Here is a 22,034-nt window from a genome sequence, read left to right as displayed (position 1 = left end):
CAGAAAGGCTTTCTCATTTCTTTGTTTCACATATATAATCACTGAAAGTCACTTAATAGAAATGTTAGTTTTTCCCATGGATGTAAAATAACAGAGACCCAAGCACATGCTGCTTTTCCTATGTTTGATGTTCTCGTATCAGCCCTCTGGCAGACCAAATTCAACATTGCTGTCAAAATTAGAGTTCTTGTGTGCCATAGCCAGGTTCTCTTTCACTCTGTTAGTTGACTGTGGCTGCTTCATCCCACTTTCTGCAGGATCGGTCTTCCAGCTAATGAAATCTTTAACTCATCTCTAGATTCCCATCCTTGACAGTCCCAACTCTGTCAACAAGACAATTTTGAAAAGTTTCCCTCCACAGGTACTAACCTGGGTGTTGTGGTTTAATGTCTGGATTCTCAAGGGTATTTTGCTCTTTCCTGCTTCATTCCCTCAGCAATGCACAGAAGCAAATCCATCATAAACCCATGTTATAGTATCTGTTTCTCAGTTCTTTACAGTCCTCATTTCCAAAGGAAAACAACTCTAAAGAAAGTCTGTGAGTTACAGAAAATTTAAAAATGAATGGCAAGAAGACATCAAAGGAAAGCCCCTGTCATTGGAAGCATCCACCCATCCATCCAACTGATTGATTGTTATGTAGAAAATTGTCCCTATCTCATCACCTCTCCAACCATCTGTACTTTCTAAGACATGTTATGGAAGGAGATTATAACTACCTGTTCACAAATACGGTTGAGAAAGGGGCAAGTATGGAAAGGAGGCACCTTGCTGGAGGTTGCCATTGAAACAACCTGTAGGGGAAGTAGCACAATTGTGGAAATCCCATCCCAACAAAAATAAAGGGAGGAACCTTTCATTCTTTGATTATCAAAGGTAAGAAACAAATTGAGTGAAGCAGGAATAAGAAGTTAAAGCCTAGTGGCTCTTATTCATATGGCTTCCATATCCTCAGGCTTGACCTAACTTATACTTGTCTCCCAGTAGCACAGCTCATCTAATTTTAAAAGATAAGGTATACTTGAAAGGATGGCTCTCTGCCCAAAGTACCTGCAGCCTGATTTCATTAAAAGTCAGCTATAAATCTTTACAAGATTTCCATTATTCTTGAGGCAGCCTGGTCTTTATGTGACTGACAAACTGAAGGCATGATTGATTTTGGTTAGCACCTATTAGATCCGGATCAACTGGTGCTGATTCATTATCTCTGTAAATCAGGCTCTCAACAGGTCAGGTTCTGAAACCCAACTTTCTGAGCATTTGCTGCAGTGTAACCTTCAGTGACTCCTATCCAGAAGAAGAGCAGCATGTGCCACTCCGGCTTAGCGTGGTGCATGTCTATTGGCATGGTTGGAATGACATTTTATTTTGCTTCAGTGGATGGGCTGAATATTCAGTGTCTGTCCATCGCAAAATTGCCTTTTTGCTGAACTGAGAGAAATGTAGCAATTTCTTGGAGTTATATCTAAAAATGGGACAGATCACTGGCTTGTAGAAATTGAATTACTGCCTGCTTTTTAGTGAACATGACAGATTCTCTTTTAAGGGTAAATCAGTGGTTTAGTACCCAGAATGCTAACACAGCATTGTGTCCCAAATTCTCATCCAGCTACACTGTATTTCTGAAGCCTTTTTCAATACCTTGGTAAAAGCTCAGCCTTCCATTTCATCAGCCAACATTTGGGGGAATTTTATAATGGCAAATGATTCTTCACCAGACATTGCTGCACTGTATAGTAAATAGCTCACAGAAATTACTCCAATGTTTTAAAAGCTTGTTTTTCAACCTTCTTCACCATGGAAGGCCTTCATCACCTTTGCGTGGTATTTTTCTATGCCTTTGCCCGGGAAGGCAGGGTTTGGCATGGAGTGGGAGTTGGCTTGAACCAACATACTTGAGGACCGGGAGGGGAGAGATTTTTTTTCCTTTGGAGCAGCTCAATTAGGAGCAATGAAGAGTTCTGGCCTGGAGGAGGCACCAGCTCTTTCCAGAGTGGCTTGTTCCCTTTGTTGATGATTCTTTAGTATGACTAGAATGGCAGAAAGTCAATTTGCTGGGCCTGGGTGGAGACCGTGCTTGCTGGAGACTTTAATAGGTGTGACTGGTCTGGAATCTGGACATGCAGGTTGGCAGCCAGGGTTGCTCTGTAGCCACCTGAGAAGCCATCAGGAAATAGGATAGTAGGTTGAATGTTCACTACGTCCACTTTAGGATGCAAGCATTTGGGACTGAAGGGGGTGATTATTCCCCTGGACTAGCTCTTTGATGGCCAGATTTGTCTTTTTTAGGAGGTTTAATGATAGGATATATTTGTGCAAGTTTTTCTCCAAGCTTTGAGTGTATGTTTCAGGCTTCCTTTACTGCTATTACCATAATATTTCTGTCCCTATGTCTCTATATCTTTCTTATTTCTTTGCTCAAGGAAGTGCTAGAAGTCTGTGAATTTAGACGTAGGTGGAGGGAAGAGTGGGGATGACTGGGAGAAAAGCTTAAATCATTGAAGTAGGGTGCGATAGTGATTCAGATCCCTCTTTCTTCGGTCAGCCCATTGTTTGCTATGCCTTGGGTGGTGTCCTGAGAGGCATGATGGTTCTCTTTGGGGCTCCCGTTGCCCAGTTGCTGGGCACAAACTGACCTGCCCTTTAATGAAGATAGTCTCACTGCAATAGCAATTAGATTGTAACCTCTGTTTTGCTCTTGGGCCTAGTCTTCAGATCACAGTTCAAGTCATGGCTGACTAGTTTGACATGGATTAATGAAGAGTTGAGATTCCTCTAAGAGGGCAAGTGAGGAGCTAGTATTCAGGAGAACAACAATTGTTTGGAGAGAAGACAAATTTGAGCTATTAGCAATATCAGTGCTGTATTTGATGCTGTCAAAGCCACTGATTGGCTCAAAATTAATGGAACAGTATTTCTTTGGATTTCATGATAGCTCCTTCAGAGGGAAGAAAAGCAGTCCATTGTGGGGAAAAACCTTAAAATCCTACTTTCCTGAAATACTGACTAGAAGGTGGCAGACCCAACTCAAGTGTAGGATACCCTTGTGTTGTGGGACCCTGAAAATAGTCACACTACTACAAACAGTTGTGTGATATTAATGTAATATAATGTAATATAATACATAAAAAGCTGTAAATAGTCCCACAACAATAAAGGTATTCTAACTATTGAAATTGAAAATAAGCTAGTTAGGCATTTATGTTTTCCTCTCTCTCGTCCTCCTGTTATTTTTACTTCTGCTAGTAAAGCCAAAGGAAAAGAATAGTAGTTAAGTATTCATTTTATGCTGATGAATTTCTTCTTTGTTTTAAAACTCAAGTTAAAAGAAAATTAATACCAGTGAAACAAAACAACAAATGCAATAATTCAGACATGTCAGACATGCTAGAGTGAAACGTATCTCTGGAGACGGGGAGAGAGGGATCAGTGTGATCATGTAAGAAATCTTTAGCTAAAACAAAGTTCAGTCTCTCTAAGAGCGTCAGTGACTTTCTTGTCTTAACCCTTTTCGTATCTCAGGGGAATTGGATTCATTTGAACTTGTTGATTAGAAAGTGTATTGCATTAGTGAATGATACCAGTTAGTAAAGAGATGAGTAAGTGCCAGGAGAAAAACCCAAAAGACCCCACTGCAAAATGTACTTTGTTCATTTATTTAATGAAGCCAGATTTTTTATTTAGAATGTTTCAGTAGAAATGCAACAGAAAACTGGATCTTTTATTTAAATGAATCTGATAATGAAGCAATTTGCTATGGCACTGTCTCTCCTTGTAAATTTGGTGGTGGTGACAGGGATAGTGTCGTAAATGGGGTGGTAGGGCACCAGTTCAATAGTGTTAGGAGGGCTGAGGTTTGGGGGTTTTTTAGCAGTACTATCATATGCAATTTAAAGTCCTTAAAATTCTGCAGTTCCAATTTTCAAATTACAAGAATTAAGAGTAACATACCTCTGTAGTCCCTAGTAGTAAGGCTTTAAATAGCTATGTTTCAAATTAAGAAATCACTGGTGCACATTAACTTTCAGCTAACATGTAAGAAGTAAACTGTATTAATTACTGTGTTTATCTGTCTTGAATGCAAGCTGAAAGTGATCAGATGTGAAAAATAAACCTAGCATGGTTCATCAGGTCCAGTTTGTGTAGGACGTGCTGTACAGAAACTTTTTTATGAGCTGTAGGTACTTTAGATTCGGTGTTGTCAAACACCTTTTTGTTTTTTTCCTCTCCCTCCCTCCCAGTCTTCTCCCTGTTAGGAGTGCTAGGAAGAGCACAGGACCCCAGAGGGGGACAATCCTCATTGCTGAAGGAACAGCACAGGAAATGTGTGTAATGCTAACAACTGAGAGAAACATGCTTCGTATCAGCAACAATTAAAACTGATGGGCAACATCATTGGAACCATGGGGTGCAGCAGTTCTGTAACTGACAGGAGGTCAGAGAAAGGTGAGTACTGCCTTTGTCTTCAGAGTCAGTGGTTGTTCTCTCTGTAACACCAGAAGAGGATTGCAAGGTAATGTTTTCCACCAGTCCTGTTATCAAAATACTTGTTCAGAGAAAATTATTTTCTAATTATCTTTTTAAAAGACTGTAGCTTTTTGATGCTGGCTGAGGTCAGAAGGCAATTGTAGACCACCTCTAACATCTATAGATTGGGTTGGAAAAGATTCACAGCATCTGGGACAGAAGCTAAATTTCAGGTATGTCTGTGCTCGCTCTGTCACTGGCAAAGCGTATGGGGTAAGGTATCGAGGGGGACCTTTTATGGCCTTTCACAACACAGGGTTCCTGGGCAAACTGTCCCAATTTCCCTGCTGCTGAGTGACCCCAGTTATGAAACAAGCTATTACAATGACTCTCAGAATCAATTTTCTGTCATACCAAGTGCCTGGCTTAAAATTCTCCCTGACAGTCACTGAGGCTGTCAGTTGAAAGTCTCTGCAGTACCTGGTTAAATGTTCAATTAAAAAAACACTGCATCATCCCCCTGGTTTTAATCATACTCCACCCTGGTATGAACACACTAGGCTTTGCACAGGCGGGTGGGTTCCAGGATTGGCTCAGACCTTTGTTCAGACCCTTTGTCTTCTCTTTCAAAGTTTGTCATTAAAGCACAATTTACATGTCTGCAGAGCCATGTTACATGGCCCTGTGCATAGTCTTAGGAGATTATTATGCTGAACAGCAATGGTTGAAAAGGAAGGATCTTTTTGGCTAACAAGCCAAGTCACAGGAAACTGGTGACTAAGAAGCAGAAGCACCTAGTCATGGCTACAGAGATCCAAGTTGACTGGTCTAAGGGTAGCCCTCAGCTCTGTGTACGTTGCTTGGCAGTCACAGCAGCATCAGTGCTGTATCACAGCAGTGGAAGTAGAATGGAAACATCTGGAGTCCCAGACCTACCTGTAACTGGGAGGTGGTCCTTCCTCTTTGGATTTGCATGCTACGCATATATGTGCCTTGCAAGGCCTCAACAGATGAGTTAGTTGGGAATATTTCTGAGGGTGCAGAAGCTTGGAGTAGGCATGAGGAGCTGTACTCTTTCTGAGTCTGCAACTGTGGTGGGTTGACCCTGGCTGGGGGCCAGGTGCCACCAGAGCCGCTCTATCACTCCCCTCGTTCACTAGACAGGGGAGAAAAAATATAACGAAAGGCTTGTGGGTCAAGATAAGGACAGGGAGAAATCACTCACTAATTATCGTCACGAGCAAAACAGACCAAACTTAGAGAGGGAATTCATCTGATTTATTACTAAGCAAAACAGAATAGAGGAATGAGAAATAAAATCAAATCTTAAAACACCTCCCCCCACCCCTCCCATCTTCCCGGGCTCAACTTCACTCCCGGCTTCAACCTTCCCCCCCTCAGCGGCACAGCGGGACGGGGAATGGGGGTTACGGTCAGTTCATCACACGGTGTTTCTGCTGCTTCTTCATCCTCAGGGGGAGGACTCCTCTCATCGTTCCCCTGCTCCAGCATGGAGTCCCTCTCACGGGAGACAGTCCTTCACGAACTTCTCCAACGTGAGTCTCTCCCACGGGCTACAGTCCTTCACGAACTGCTCCAGTGTGGGTCTGTCCCATGGGGTGCAGACCTTCAGGACCAGACTGCTCCAGTGTGGGTCCCCCACGGGGTCACAAGTCCTGCCAGCAAACCTGCCCTGGCGTGGGCTCCTCTCTCCACGGGTCCACAGGTCTTGCCAGGAGCTTGCTCCAGCGGGGACTTCCCACGGGCCACAGCCTCCTTCAGGTGCCTCCACCTGCTCCAGCGTGGGGTCCTCCATGGGCTGCAGGTGGAATCTCTACACCCCCTCATCCTTCCTCCGTGGGCTGCAGGGGGACAGCCTGCTTCACCCTGGTCTTCACCACGGGCTGCAGGGGAATCTTGCTCCGGGGCCTGGAGCACCTCCTCCCCCTCCTTCTGCACTGACCTTGGTGTCTGCAGAGTTTCTTACATCTTCTCACTCCTCTCTCCGGCTGCAAAAGCTCTCTCTAACTGTTTTTTTTTCCCTTCTTAAATATGTTATCACAGAGGCGCTGATTGGCTTGGCCTTGGCCAGCGGCAGGTCTGTCTTGGAGCTGGCTGGCATTGGCTCTGTCAGACATAGGGGAAGCTTCTAGCAGCTTCTCACAGAAGCCACCCCTGTAGCCCCCCCGCTACCAAAACCTTGCCACGCAATCCCAACACAGCAATCACCAATACACATTGGTGTGGAGCCAGGCTTTGCTACCCCAAAGCTGGCTTACAATTTTGTGTGCTTGTTTGACAATGTTTTGTCCTCTTCAGTTGCTGGATGGTAGTCTTTCTGCACTTCAGTGGTAGTCAAATGATGCTGAACCATCATTCTATCTGCAGCCTGAGGCTGTACATCTCTCTAATGCATTAATAATAGGAATTTAGCAGGTACTTGCTGGTGTAGAGACCTTCTGTAACTGATAACAATTTCTTTTACAGATGCAGTTTAGCCTAGTGTGAAAATCATGTTCTGATTCAGTCCTGAGAATAACAGTGCTGTAATAAGTACAATTAAAAAAAAATGACAGGAAATATTCTGTTAGATTTGCAACATTAACTATAGTGGTTGATGTATATCTGCATTATGTGATACCAGTGGAACTGTGCCGTGTTAGGTGCTCAGGACCATTAAGCAACCCAGGGGGGCTTTAATGGGAAGTTTAATGGTTCTGATGCTGGAAAACACTTTCTGTGATGGTGGCTGTGCTTTGCCCCTTAGGTACTCTTCTAAACAGAAAGGTTGATAACAGCCTTGCTGTGATGTGTCAGGCTTTCAGGTCTATGGTTGTGGGAAATTCCAAAAAGGACAGAAAATAAGAGACATCTCAGTGTTGATGTAGGGTATGAAGAGTATGAACTCTTTGTCATATAAGGATTAGATTTCCTTCATGCAGGAGGATTTTTGTGGGACAGATGCGATATCTGTAGGATGGGAGTCTTTCCTGACTTTGGCCTTGTCTGGGCTAGAAAACTTTACCACTTTAACTATGCTGTATACTTACTAATGGTAAAGTAAGCAAACAATGTGCTATTATGACACCTGTAAGTATTTTTATTAAAAAGCTTCCATGATGTTATGCATTTATTAATAGACTCACTTTTCTGTGGACATTTTTCTTTACCTGCGTAACTGTCAGTTTAAGAAAAAAATAATTCTCACTCAGGGGGTGCCACTTATCCTAGTCTCAAAATCCCTGGTATTTGTGATCAGCTAAAATAATTGACTAGTGTAAACAGCTGTCCCTCTAGTACAGAGCTTTTCTTTGCTGTTTCGCGGGGGAAAATAAAAGCATTAGTATGGATTGTTGGTTGTTATTTCTTGTTTTGTTTTTCAGTATCAACTGTTCATTTTGGCAACTGTAATTAAATATAAGCATATTCATGATAAGACTTCGGTGTAGGTTTTAGTTTCCTCTTTTTTTCTTTTTCATGAATTTGCAGTGCTGTGCAGTGGTGATTGTGTCAAACTGTGGAATTCAGGATAATGTCTCAGTTTTGTTTCCATGCTTCTGATCAACTGTTCATCTCAGAAAAGAGCTCTTGGGAGCATCAGGAAATAAGATTAGTGTATTCCTTTGGTCCTTGTACCTTCGATAGAGTTGCCCTGCAGCTGCTTTGATTTGGTGCTCCCAAGATCAGAAGACATGAAGACTTTTTTATCTGTGTTCTATGCTGAGCTATTCAGAGTTGAGTTCCTTAGGAAACTCCTTGAAGTGAGGTGTTAGCTGCAGGGCTGGAGGCAAAGGCTTGACATTTCTGGCCCTGTCTACTTATTTACTGGCATCCTGTTGAAAATACTGGGAAAAAGAGGTATGGGAAAAGAGCTAAGGAACCAGTCAAGAAGGAATTATGTTCAACCTTAAGTGAGTAAATGTGACATCTCTTGAGACCTGCCATCTACCTTACTCTTATTTTTTGTTACCAGGCAAGTATATGGTGGTGCCGATGTGGTTGCACCGGGACAGGTGCAGGATCCAATAACCCTGTCTTCCTCTCATTGTTATGCAGTGATGCACGTAATGCCTCTTGACTACCCCGTTAGTGCTCTGTAGGGCTAAGCATGTTAATACAGAGTCCCCTTCAGACCATAATTTGAGCAAATAGCTAGATTTGAATTTGCCATTATTTCAGCTGCTAGATATTCAAGGCAGTAGCTGCATTTTGTTCTGATTTTTGTATAGTAAATGGTATCCTCCTCTGGATGATAAATATATGAAACATGCATTTATTCCTCTCTAGCTGATCTTAAAAAAAAAAAAAAAGTTGACAAGTGACCGAGGAGTGTTTTTCTCAAAGTTAGTTGATCTTACTGGATAATCATCCTTAAAGCACTAGAGAGTCACAGCTCTGTGAAACAGTAGAAGTTACTGCTCCTCCTCTCCCAAGCTCATGGTTATTTCAGGCTGAGCACAGTCCCTCCAGCCTTCTGCTTTCTCTCCTCCCTCCAGGTCTGTCAGAGCTGCAGTGATCACCTGTGATGCTGAGGGCATGTATGCCCGCCTTTCCTCTTGTCTTCCTGCTGGCAGCGTTACTGCCACCCATGTTCCATGCCCTGGCTCCCAGTGGTACTGCCACCCATGTTCCATGCCCTGGCTCCTGAGAGCTGCTGCCCTTTGGGTATCAGGAGTAGCAGGGGGGATTGGCAGCATGGTGGGGAGGGATCAGGTGGGCATCAGCTCCTGGAGCTCCTGTCGTCCTGCACAGTTCTTGCTGGTGGCCACTGTTCATGCAGTGCTAATTGCTTGACAGAGGTTTCAGGAGCTCTCCCCACAGGGCAGCGCCCACCCAAGGACATCTTTGTGCCATCAGATGTTGTTCTGCTTGATAAACTTTTATCTGAGCAGCTAAGGGAACGTGATCTGTGCTGTGACTTGGGCCTGTAGGCAGCCGGCCCTTTACCCCAGGCTGCAGTCTTGGCAACTGTCCTTCAGTGAAGTTCCCAGCAGTTTTCCAGACTGGGACAATAGTAGACAGAACTTCTTAAAGTGCTGAGTTGTGTATTCTGCACATAGTCAAAAATGGTCTTCTGACATGTCCCATTGAATTTTTGGGTTGAGTGTTCCTTTGTTCACCAAGCTAGCCAAAGATATAGCTGTGTGCCTTTTGGCATGTCTATTTAAGCAACTATTTAAACATCTATTCAGCCCTTTAATACCATTTGTTAACATTTTATCCTAAGGTTTGAAATTTGCTGGCTTGCTGGTACAGCTGTGCAGGCAAAACCTTTCTGTTAAGAGAGGCTGTTACGAATTCTGTCATTATACAATGTGCATGTTACAGATTGCAGCCTGAAGCTTTTTACTGCAGCTGGATAAAGAAATACATTTTGTTCTTAGGCCAAACTGCTCTTCTTCCTTTCCTTACGTTCCCAAAACCCACATACTGCCCGTCAGCTGAACATGGCTAACTTCTTACATGGGTAGTGTCTTCAGGACAACGAAATGGGGAAGGTTTCTAATAATACAGGCCTGAGCAAGTCAGCTAGTTTGGAATCTGTCCTCAAAGGCAGAAACAGAAAATGCATCATGTATTCATTATCAGAAAACACTTTTTAAATCTCAGTTTTACAGAGCTTCATCTTAATGTCAGCTGTGCACAATGGACTGAATTTGTCATCTGTTTGCAAAATTCTGCAAAGGTAGCGTGTGTGTTTTCCTTGTAGATCACGCTGCATCCACGTGTGCTCCATTGCTTTCTATTTTGACAGTCATTAGAGCTGCTATCCTCATCCAGAATTGGTACCGCTTTACAATGGCCCGACTAGAGATGAGACGCCGCTATTCTCTGAGTATCTTTCAGTCAATCGAATATGCTGATGAGCAAGATCAACTACAGGTTTGTAATCTTCAGTTTTTCCTGTACAAGCAGTTATGTTATCCCCAGAGGACTGAAGTTGCACAAACAAAATGGGTATATGGTTATTTCTGCCTACAAAGCTGTGTCTTGTATAATAAAACCACTTCCCTACCTCACACAGGAACTATTTTAAGGGGGGGGGGTGTGGGGTGGGGTGGGGTGTCTCTGTGTCTGTGTGTGTCTGTGTGTTTGTGTCTGTGAGGCAAACTATGTGCCACAGAGATATCAGTGTCTCAGCATGTCAGCCCAGGCTTCCTTTAGGGTCAGTACAGGAAATTAAGAACTTCTAGGGCTTTTTGTTCATGCTAGCATCAGTGTCTAAAGTCAGTTGGGTGCACTGTAGCAGTTTCTACAGTTTCTTCCTTTGGACTTCGATTGTAGCAGTTTCTTCCTTTGGACTACAAAGGAAGTCTAGGCAAATAGTCTGGATGATGGGCAAGATGAATTACACCCAAAAATGTCAGCAGCATTGATACAGCCCTGGAATTTAGCAGATTGACACTATATGAATACATACAAATTCATAGCAAAGAAGAAAAGGAGTAAGCCATTTTTTGTAGTATGACACACGTTGTGTCATTATTGCAGATTGATGCTAGGGGAACAAACAGTAGTGTCTTAGATCTCCCCAAATATGAAATTGCTAGTAACTGAGTAAGGAAAGAGAATGTTAATGCTTGTTGGATACCCTAAACTGATCAGTGCATGTTTGTTCTTTTCCCTATCAGCTATCCAACTTTTTTACATTCATGCTGGATCACTGTACTCATCCTGATTCAGGTAAGGATAAAAATCAAAGTAATATGGCGATTCTGTTTGAAAAACCTGATGTGAGGAAAGGTAACTTTTAACGTGATATTTACAGGCTACAGCACATGATGGAACTTAGGTTTGGTTTCCCAAATACTGTAATAAGAATTTAATCCTGTAAGTGTTGACTCTGCTCAATATCTATTCAGTGAGTCAGGATGTAAGACAGGGCAGATACCTGTTGTCCTTATGAGAATACTCAGAGGTGCTCAGAGTACTTTCTTGTATGTTACTGCCCTTAAGCTGTTCTCATGGTAGTCTTACTGACTCCGATTTTCACAGCTTTCTATGCATGTTTTCTTAAACTATGAGATGTGATTATCCAGAAGGAATGTGTCCAGTTGGTTTAGGGCAGGTGTAATCAAAGAGTTTGCCATCAAAGAAGTTGCTTTTCTTCTTTTTCTTTTTTCTCTGAAGTAGTTCTGGATCACTTTTTAATTTCATTTGTTGTAGTTTTTGCTGCAAAACATGTATCGGTCTGTGAATGATTAAAAATTAAATACATTTAAACTGCTGGAGATAAATCTTTAGAAACCATCTCAATTAAAGCTCAGTTATTCAAAAAATAACCTTTAATTTTAGAAGTATTTTGGGATCCTTGGACAAAATTTACTTTTGAGGTCAAGCTCAACAGAAGGACAGACTGAAAGTGACTTCCTAAGTCCAGAAAACAAACGTGACTTCCCTGACCAAATTGAGAATAGATCTAATCCCAGTGGAGTTAAAAAAGGAGGCTGTCCCTTTCTTATTGAATTACAAGAGAATATCCTTTCTCTTTCATCTGGTCCAGCCACAGGTTATTACAATTAAAATTTGCACAAGACACTTTGATATCAGGATAAAACCACCATTGAAACCATAAGTGGTTCAGTGTTCTAATGTCAACCATTAGAAATGGCAATTTTTCTCTCTTAAATACTTTAGAGTGCCTAATGCTCTCTGTGCTCTGCAGAAAAAGAAATTATATTTGAGCCTTGCTCCAAAGCCAAGGCAAATGATACAATAGTCCTTCCTTTGATTTTTTCCATTACTGTATTCTGCAAAAAAGTCTGCTTTAGTAATCTAACTTCCTGGGATGGAATTGGCAAACTTAAAGAAAATCAGACATTACTCACTTCATCTACTTCTTCTACATGCTGATAGTGCACCTCAGTTCATCTTTTCCACCTGAGTGGGAAAGAAAATGGTAGTGCTAGGTCTGAGATCTGGAAAAATAGTGTTAATCTGTATTTTCATTATAGTATTAAAAGGGAATTTTACAGCTGCTCATTGTAGATACGATTTATCCACCTTTATTAACTGTGTCTATTGACAGAAGGAACAAAGATGAGGTGCCTCAGGTGACTTGCTAGGGTTCAGGACATGGCTGGTACAGAGCACACTGCTACATGGATAGGCTGTTTGTGGGCAGGTGGAAATCCAGGCCCAACCTGTGCACAGGGAGGGATGGAGGGTACTGTGGGCTGCCCGTGGGTGACCTGTTTCTTGGTCTTGCAGATAGTGGGAGTTGTAGATGTGGTTCAGGCTGAAACATTATAAAGTTTATGGTAAAGCTCCCCTTTGTCTTGCTTGCTTAAAATTTTCATGGTTATTTCCCTTTTTCTAACACCCCGTGGTACAGATACCGGAACCCAAAACGAAACAGAAAGATTCCGTAAGGTACGTGTTTAATCGAGAGGCAGCCAAGGCCACCGATGCAAAGGAGCTGACTTAGGGATTTTTTTGAGAAATTGCATATCAAATTTGTGTTGTGTGGTTTGTGGTTATGTTTGTCCAATTAGTGGCTGTGTGCATTCTTTACTTCAAGCTCTTGATTGCTTGCCCCTCTAAGTGACCTTTGCAGCACCTATGCTAGCCCCACTTATTTAAGCAAAATCAGTGCTGAATAGAGTGATTCTTAATGAACTGTTTCCACTTCTGCTGAATCATGGTCTTAAGATGTGAGCCATGGTGAGTGTAAACATAACAAGCAGAGCGGCTTCAAATTGGCTTTGCTATTCCCAAACATTTTCTAAACCCCACAATTCTCTGGGTTTTTTTTGTCAGTGTGTGCTCACTTAAATTAGATTGATAGCATATGGTTCAAAAGCCCTTTCCAAGAAGGTAGTATATAATATTCTTACCAGAGAACAGGTTGCCTGTTCTCAGTATGTGATGAGAAAGCTACCTGAAGATTTTGTGATCTGTGTTTTTCCTTACATTACAAACCACTCAGTCTCCACTAGTCATCTTGTCACTTTTCTCTTTTTAATCTGCTTTTTCAGAATATGTTTTTCAAAGAAAGAAAGCAGCCACCATCTCATTAACACAGTAGTGCTTTTGATGTGATTGTTTACCTGTTGTACCCTGAAGCTTTTTTCATCCTCTCATCCTGCTTAAGATGTCAGTGCAGTTTAAGTTGTGATTGGTATATTATATAGCTGTGTGTCTTGTTCTGCTTCTGATTAAAGGCTATTTTCCAAGGGTTTGTGGGAAGTAACCATTAAAACCTTTTCCACATCACACTTTTCTCCCTCCCCCAAAAAATCTTTCCCTTCAACGGAAAGATCTTTGGTCAGAGAAAGCTGGAAACTGCTTTTCCAGCAAAAGGTGACCCATTTACTCAGTCTTTTGTGGATGCATTGAGGGTGAGAAGGCTGCAAACCTGTCCTGGGGAAAATGGTGGGACTGAGAAGCCAAGGCACTCCTGGCTGTGCCTCTCAAGGTCACTGGGGCAGGAGCCACACCTCCTGGAGCCTTCCTTCAAAAGGGAACAAAAAAAGTGCTGTTTTCTGCAGTTTCACCCCCCATGATGCCTCCTTTACAGCAGTAACACCCTTTCAAGGCTTTTTGCATAGACTGATTCTTGCAGCGGGGAAGAAGTCACAGCTGCTTGCAGTTTACAGCGCCGGGAACAGAGTACAGGAATAAATGTTTGAAGCATTATAGAAATCTTCATCCTCTTAGTGGCCTCAGGGTCCATCTGACTCTGACCTGATGGCTGGGGATCAGTATCTGGCAGATGTAAGAGGTCTCCTCAGGAGCCAGAGGTTCTCTCAGGTACGCCAGTGGTTAGTCTGAAGGTGCACGGATGGTGGCCGAACAGAGAGCTTAATTCAGAGCCCCAGAAGTAGCTGATTCCCTGTTACCCTGATAGTGACTACATCCTTGGCAGTGGCGTCTTTGACTTACCTTGAACAGCTCCCATGTCAAGGTGTCAGGAGAACCAGGTCCCTGGGTTTTCTGTGGCCATACTGACTCGACATAGCTCTGGTTTTTTGTATTTAACATGGAATATGGCTGTTGTCCTGTAGGATAGTTGTATGGGGTCTGCTAATAGTGAAGGCTCAACTCACTGAGCTTGGACTAGACTTCTGGTGTCGGAGTACAAAGCAGGTCATTCCCTGTGCTCTCTGTAGTCGGTGGAGAGATGCAGATACTGGCAGAGGGTATTTCATTCTATCTTAAGATGGGTGCCTGAACTAGGCATGTCAAGAGTTTTCATCCCTGTCTTTCAGTATGAACTGAAAGAGCCTTGACAGCTTCGACTAGATGACGAAGCTGGTGAATGGTCTAGACCACAAGTCTTATGAAGAACGGCTGAGGGAACTGGGGTTGTTTAGCCTGAAGAAAAGGAGGCTGAGAGGAGACCTTATCGCTCTCTACAGCTACCTGAAAGGAGGTTGTAACAAGTGATAGGACAAGAGGAAATGGCCTCACATTGTGCCAGGGGAAGTTTAAACTGGATGTTAGGAAAAATTTCTTCACCAAAAGGGTTCTCAATTATTAGAACAAGCTGCCCAGGGAAGTGCTTGAGTCACCATCCCTGGAGGTATTTACAAGATGTGTAGATGTGGTGGTGCTTTAGGGACATGGTTTAGTGGTGGACTTGGCAGTGCTAGGTTAATGGTTGGACTCGATGGTCTTAGAGGTCTTTTCCAACCTAAGTGATTCTATGATTCTATGACTAAAGTGAGAGGAGTGCCGAATCCTTCAGAATTAGTCCTGCATTGGACTTGTGGTGAGCTGGGATACTTGTCGGCCAGTGCATTAATCCCCAGGCTGCATTAGGGCATCCATTACTGACTGCTCTGAGATGAGACAGTCATCCTCTGCAGGAAGGAGCCTTAAAATCCAGCTGAAAGAGTGCCTGAGGAAATGTAAGCGCACTCGAAGGCTAATGACCATGACTGGCTTTTGACAACTCATCCAGAAGTGGAAAATGGGGTGTACTTTGCAGAGATATGCCCTACAGGGAAGGAGATTGGATTTCCCAGCCTGGGCATATGCCAAAAAAGGAGGCAAGGCTGCGAGGTAGGCAGGTTTACGTTGAGGGATAAAGGGATGGGTAGCCTGCTGTGTGCGGGAAGGGAGGGTCAGAGTAGGAGCAGACATGGGCAGGTGTCTGTCTGGCTTGAAATGCTGAGAAGACCACTGACTCTGAAGGAGTCGTGTCAGATGAGAAAAGCCTCTGGCCAGAACAAGCAAGCAATGAGGAATTGGGGTGGTCTGAGGAACTGGCTCTGTGGGTCTGCAGCCACCCATTTTCTGAGAGGTAGGGCACAGAGGGAGATACTGTCCAGAGACTTATCGCTAGAGCTGGGACAAGACTGGGTGCAGATGTGCTTGGCTGATCAGTATGTGGGAACCAGCAGTGTCAGTCTATGGGTCACATTCTGGCGTCCAGCCAGACAAAGCTGTAACTGTGGTGGAAGACTGCAAATCAGACTGTACTTGGTGGAAACAACGAACCCTGAGCACCTTGCTGTTATTTGATGCCTTAATCCATTTACATGGCTGTACACTGAATGTGCTAATCAGCTCACAGCAGAAGAGCTGATAAAACCCCATTTTTTTAAATCTAGAGCTGAAAAAAGTATATTTTTATCTATTTATTTCTTTAATATGGATTTTATCCAGTTACAAGACAAGTTGGCCTTTATGAATCTCACCATTTATAAGGCCACATGCTGGTTTTGGCTGCTGTGAGTTTTGAGTCATAGTCACAGGTATTCCTCCAGCAATAAATAATACATTTTTATTTCCAGTTGCATCTAATCAAGATTACGGAAAACTTACCTGAAGCCCAGTGAAAAGTGTTTACAACAATCATCTCACAAGAGCAACTCTGCAACAGCAGCTGCCAGAATACTGTCCTCTAGGGTCTGGTTCGCTCTTTTAGAATAATATATGATAAAGACAATCTGCAAGAAGAAAACACTGAAATCTGCTGTTCACTCAGTTACATTTCAACAGTACATCAAGAAAATATTGGATTGAAGCAATTAACAATGTTCCTGCTTTCTCCATGTTCCAGGAAAATTAGAAGCTATGCCCTACTTTTACTGCTATGTTTTTGTTTATTTCATCCAGTGGTTTATGGCAGCCAACCAATAGCTGGCATTGTCTCCTAGTTGTATCAGAAAGGAGTGCTTTGCAGTCCACTGTGAATAAATAGGATTTTGTTGATGACTTTTTAAATAATCACTGACCTGCTGGTATTTAGCCTAAATATTTTGCATAGAAAATAAAAGCAATAAAAGTGAATCTTTAAAACCTGTATTAAACATGTAATATGGAACTTTAAATACATGATGGTCATTGAATGATCAGTCATGACTTTTGAATGTCCTTGCTCTGTGGAGGAAGAAGAAAGTCTGTAACAGGTTACGTTTCTCATTGCCTATGAGAGAAGATTGCTCCACAACTTCAGTGCAAAATGTTTTGCACCCTGACACAGCTACTAGCTGTTGGGACAGAGGTTTTGCCTATTTTGTCATTTGGCTGTTTTTCGCTTGGTTTTTGGGTTTGTTTGTTTGTTTTAGGTTTTTCTGGGAGATCAGCAGCAATTCCACTATACAAGGCAGGAGTTAGCCACTGTAATACTGCAGCAAGTAAAGCACCAGTTCAGGTCATGCTGTTACAGCCTTATGGGGGACTGGTGGAGTTTCTACATTGTTTTTTTTCTTCCCTCTTGTTCCAGTTTCTCACATTTTCACTGGCCCTAGTGTTTCTCAGGTGGTGGATGAAGGCTTATATTTAACAGAATTTGAAAAGAAGATCGATGTTCCAGACTCCTATTATGGACCACGACTCTCATTCCCCCTTACTGTTGAGGATGCCAATGCTCTCCTTCATGCTTTCAGGAATGAACAGGTAAGTTGCAACTAGTTTGATTTCTTTTTACTTATTTTACATCTCTGTCAAGTTGTAGCTCCACAATCAGTTGAATCCAATGTAAGGCTAAACTGGTGCCCAGTCCCTTCCTTTCCATCCCATTACCCTTTCCTGCTAGTCCCACGTGATCATACAGGTAAGAATGGTGAGCTGTCTTGGGAAACCAATCTGGCTGGAAGCTAACACAACAAAATCAAAAGCAGTCAGTTGTCAGCCAGACCAGTTCCCAGATTTGATTCACTGCTTGGCTGCATGACCATCAGAGCCAGCACTGGGGAGAGGGCAGGGACTAGTGGGGACCTCGTCTTCTAGCATTAAGATTACATTGAGATTACAGTGATCATGAAATGGGAACCCTTAGCAGCTGCAAGGCAGGGTTTATCAGTGAGGGTGTAGGACTGGAGAAGGTGTCTTAAGCTCCCCCAGAAACTAGTTATCATTTTTTTCTGGGTTAAAAGTGCTCCTTCTGTGGTCCTCTTTTTTTTTTTGTCCCCCAACCCATTCTTTTTAGAGGAATTGAGGTGTAAGGGTTAATCACCTCATTCCAGCATGCAAAACTCCACCATAATAGAAGAGTGAATATAAAGCATCACTAATGTAGCGGAACAGAGTGACAGCACAAATCCCAGGAGCTTGCTGTCTGTGGCTGCCAAGGCACTGAGAAGGCTGTTGCTGATTCTCTATGTTCCTGAGCAAGCCCCTTTGCTGCCCTCCTATGAGATGAGGGTGGGACAGGGAGGCATTATATGGCACAGCTTTGTTTGAACTTGTGGTCATTTGTACTTAATGGTATATAAAGGATAAGGGTCTATCTTGCTTTTTAATTTACTAAGTAATGGTGGGGTTTTTTTCTGTAATTTTCTGTGGAGGCTGATCTTAAAAGTAGCAAAATAGAAAGCGCATGATAAATGAGCTCACCCAGACTTCACCTTACTGTCAGTTCTCTCTTCTCTTACTATGGTTGGTGTTTTATTAAGGAAATTATTATATGTAATTGGCCTTTTTTGTTTGCTTTAAAAACATGAATCTTGAAAAGTCAGTCTGTAGCTCATCTGTCTCCTCTACCAAACTTCCTCAGAGCTGTGTTTGAATTAAAAGCCTTAAAAATCACCGACAAAATTTTCATAAAAAGCATTACCAGAGAAGACCAGAAGCTTCAGTGTTGCATTGTCATAACATCTTCACAGTGAACAGGAAGATAACTCTTAACAAGGCAACCCTTGCTGGGGTTTCCCACTCATCATTGCAATTTGCTGAAATATCATTTATGGCCTTCAGGGTTTTTTTGGTTGGTCTGTGCTTTTTTTTTTTACTCACAGCTAGAACTACATCCTTTTTTTTCCCATTTACTTTGAACAGATGACCTTATGCAGTGATTCTGAGTGCTGTATAACTCAGTCTCTTATCCTTTCTGAAGACAGGAAGAGTAGAAACCATACTCTAGAAATAAAATGGGAAAATATGTAAAGCAAGTTCATTAAGGGCTCTATATCTATTCACTGGGAGGCAAGTGCAAAGCTATGAACACTCCTAATTCCCAGCACTAAACCATACAGCCTGTAATCATGTCTGGAGGTCTGTGATATAAATAAACTTGGCAATACGTGTCTGATATTAATAAAGCAGACAGACATATTGCTACTTCTAATAACTCTTCCTTTTCTCCCTGCATTTTCTTCTCACAGCTGCTTCATGCCCGCTATGTACTGCAGCTACTATCTGAAACTAGGAAGGTTCTCAAAGAGATGCCAAATATCACGCATCTGTCAACTTCCTACTCCAAGGAGATAACTGTCTGTGGTAAGGTGCCAGAGGAGATAACCACTTTGGACTACGGGTTGATATCCTAAGTGGTTAGAGAATGATACAGACACTTCCAAATGTTGCCCTAACAAGAAAGTTCTCAATGCTTTTTTTTTGCTTTTTTTTTCCCCTCTCACAAATGTATAAATTGGAACAAACAAACAAAAAATAAGGTTCCTGAGTCACACTAAGTATATTTTAAGAAAGTCCCTCACCTCCTCTTTCCTTTTCTCATTAAACATTTCTGAATGAGTCAGTATTAATTCAGCTAACACTGCAGTGTAGCTTAAATATTCCTGCACTTCCATCTCTAAAATGCCACCAAGCATTTTGATCGCTGGCTGCAAGTCTCACTGCTTTCTCCTCTTACTGAGAAAGAGACTTTACCACCACAATTTACTCAGTAATGATTTTAATGAGGGCTTAATAGGGGTGGCAAACAAGACCTTTCATTGACAGCATGACTATCTAGAATAAATTATTATAAACCCTCATTTCTAAAAGGACCCAAGAGGATGTATCAGTCTTTATACAACCAACAAATTAGTCTCGCAGAATGATGTGATGTGTCACAAGGTGAAGAACTGAGAGCTCATTGCCTGTCTATTTTGTTATGCTTTTGTAAATTATGGATAAAGGGATGCAGTATCCTGACTCGCCACAGAACGCAGTAGCTGCAAAACAACAGTTATGGTGGCATTAACTCTTGACAGCTAGTAGTGTGTGCTGTGTGTAATAGCCGAGTGGTATAAGGAAGGGTACTATGACACATGCAAAACAAATAATGTTTTTTAAGATGTGGTTATGCACCTACTTTGATTGCCAGGAAGGGGGTTTTTTAAATGAGGTTTTGTATAAACAATAATTTGTTAACCAAACCAACAAAACCTCTCTCAAAACCAAGGAAACGCAGACTTGTTCGCTACACGTCATGATCTTACTAAGCAAAACGTACCTCCTCATGTTTGTATGGCATTTGCACTATGTAAGCAACATCTAAAGGGTACCCTTTCCTACCATTGAAAATAATAGCTTTTGTAACCAGAAAGATCCTCTGCAGAAGATGAAAGACCAATTTTTAGACATAATTGGTCCAAACTGTTGATTTTCTTAAAGTAAGGTATCCCTCTCCCCATTTTCTTTTAATTTCAAATTAATAATGCAGATTAAATATGCAGCTGAAGTGTTTGCATTCACATACATGATGAAAATCTGTCATTGCTTGAAGGACTCCTTAGAATGACTTCAGCAGGCTCATAGTTAATAAAAAGTTGCACAGAAAACATGTAGACAGGGTAAAAATGTCACTTTTCCTACTCATTGGTGGTGAAAGTGTATTATCGCAAGATAGGGTTTGAAACCATTCTGTGGCTTTGTGGTGGTGAGTCACAGATGTGAGAAGGTTGGTTCTGTGAGCATGAAATTCAGTCATATGCAGAGGGGAGCTATTCTGCAGTGATCCTTTGTGTTGGGGTGAATTCCCCCTGCCTGTTCCAAAATAAACCTCTCAGAAAGGGCTAGATCTGTCATTCCTGTGGCCTTAGCACTGAGGCATACAGGCATGCACAGTCCTTGACACTATCAAATCCTGCCTGTATTAATTAAAACCTGGTCCTGAATCAGACAGATGTTCAATTGTGCTGTATATAGTGGGCCACTTAGTAAACTTAAACCTGTTAGTATGTAGAAGTCTATCATATTTCTAAATATCTTTTAGTGACATTTTCTGGTTTGCAGGTCCATAATATGTTTGTTCATCTTACTCCCATTTCCCTGAGTGAACCTTTGGCTGTGTGACTGGTCTGATCTTCAGATCCAGCTGGACAGACAAAAACTTTATGCAAGACAATTATATACTCTTTTAAATATTTAGTTCCCAGATTTTACAAGCAGCTTCAGCATGTACCTTAAAATGAAACTAATCCTAATACAAGGCAAATTACTAAGGAAAACATGGGGAAAAACTTGTTAGGACTAACTAATTCCAGTTTTATAATTCCAGTTTTTTCCTCCTCTGTGAGAAAATCAATTTAAAAAATTAAATCATGTTTCTGTTTCCTGTAGGAGATTTGCATGGAAACCTGGATGATCTTTTGCTGATATTCTATAAGGTAAGTAGGTAGTCTGTGATGTAGCACTTTCACTTCATGACTTCTTGTTAAGAACACATATTGAACACATCCAATACATTTATCACTGTTAGAACTGTACATGCAGTGTGCATGTACCACACACACAAATCCTGGAACAATTTGAATGATGTCTTTGTCATAGCTTTTCCTTTTCCATATCCTCCTGCTCATGGTGAAGGAGGAGAGTCAGGAGATCTTTCTCTTCCTAAATGTTGAACTGGAGCGTGAACCAAAACTTAAGAGGGTTCCTTGAAATGTCTCCAAGTCCTGCCACTGTTTTATATTCCATATTGACTAAAGTCTTCTAAAATCAGGAGCTAACTTAGTTCCTGATGTAACACTACATCATGGATAATTTTGGCCCTTGTGGTGGGTTGACCCTGGCTGGAGGCCAGGTGCCCACCAGAGCCGCTCTCTCACTCCCCTTATTCACTAAACAGGGGAGAAAAGGCATAATGAAATGCTTGTAAGTTGAGATAAGGACAGGGAGAGATCACTCTCTAATTATCATCACGAGCAAAACAGACCAAACTTAGAGAGGGAATTCATCTAATTTATTACTAGGCAAAACAGAGTAGAGGAATGAGAAAATACAATCAACTCTTAAAACACTTCCCCCCACCCCTCCCATCTTCCCGGGCTCAACTTCACTCCCGGCTTCAACGTTCCCCCCCCTCAACGGCACAGGGGGACGGGGAGTGGGGGTTACGGTCAGTTCATCTCACGGTGTTTCTGCCGCCTCTTCATCCTCAGGGGGAGGAC

General features: G+C 42.1%; 1 protein-coding gene across 4 annotated transcripts in view; it reads left to right on the top strand.

Annotated features, from left to right (window-relative positions):
• Positions 1–22,034, top strand: part of PPEF1 (protein phosphatase with EF-hand domain 1) — a 45,510-nt gene that overhangs the window by 7,022 nt on the left and 16,454 nt on the right. For 3 of the 4 annotated variants that reach the window (XM_054838352.1, XM_054838367.1, XM_054838359.1), the window contains exons 2-7: positions 4,242–4,446; positions 10,223–10,350; positions 11,100–11,151; positions 17,144–17,316; positions 19,023–19,137; positions 21,205–21,251. In XM_054838352.1, coding sequence (XP_054694327.1) covers positions 4,383–4,446; positions 10,223–10,350; positions 11,100–11,151; positions 17,144–17,316; positions 19,023–19,137; positions 21,205–21,251 — 579 coding nt within the window. In that variant the 5' untranslated portion in view covers positions 4,242–4,382. The remainder of the gene's footprint in view (positions 1–4,241; positions 4,447–10,222; positions 10,351–11,099; positions 11,152–17,143; positions 17,317–19,022; positions 19,138–21,204; positions 21,252–22,034) is intronic. The other variant, XM_054838374.1, reaches the window with a different exon arrangement.

The sequence above is a fragment of the Grus americana genome, chromosome 1, assembly GCF_028858705.1.
Source record: "Grus americana isolate bGruAme1 chromosome 1, bGruAme1.mat, whole genome shotgun sequence".
NCBI lineage: Eukaryota > Metazoa > Chordata > Aves > Gruiformes > Gruidae > Grus > Grus americana.
The sequence above is the reverse complement of the archived record's forward strand: the minus strand, read 5'-3'. Positions and strand labels throughout refer to the sequence as shown.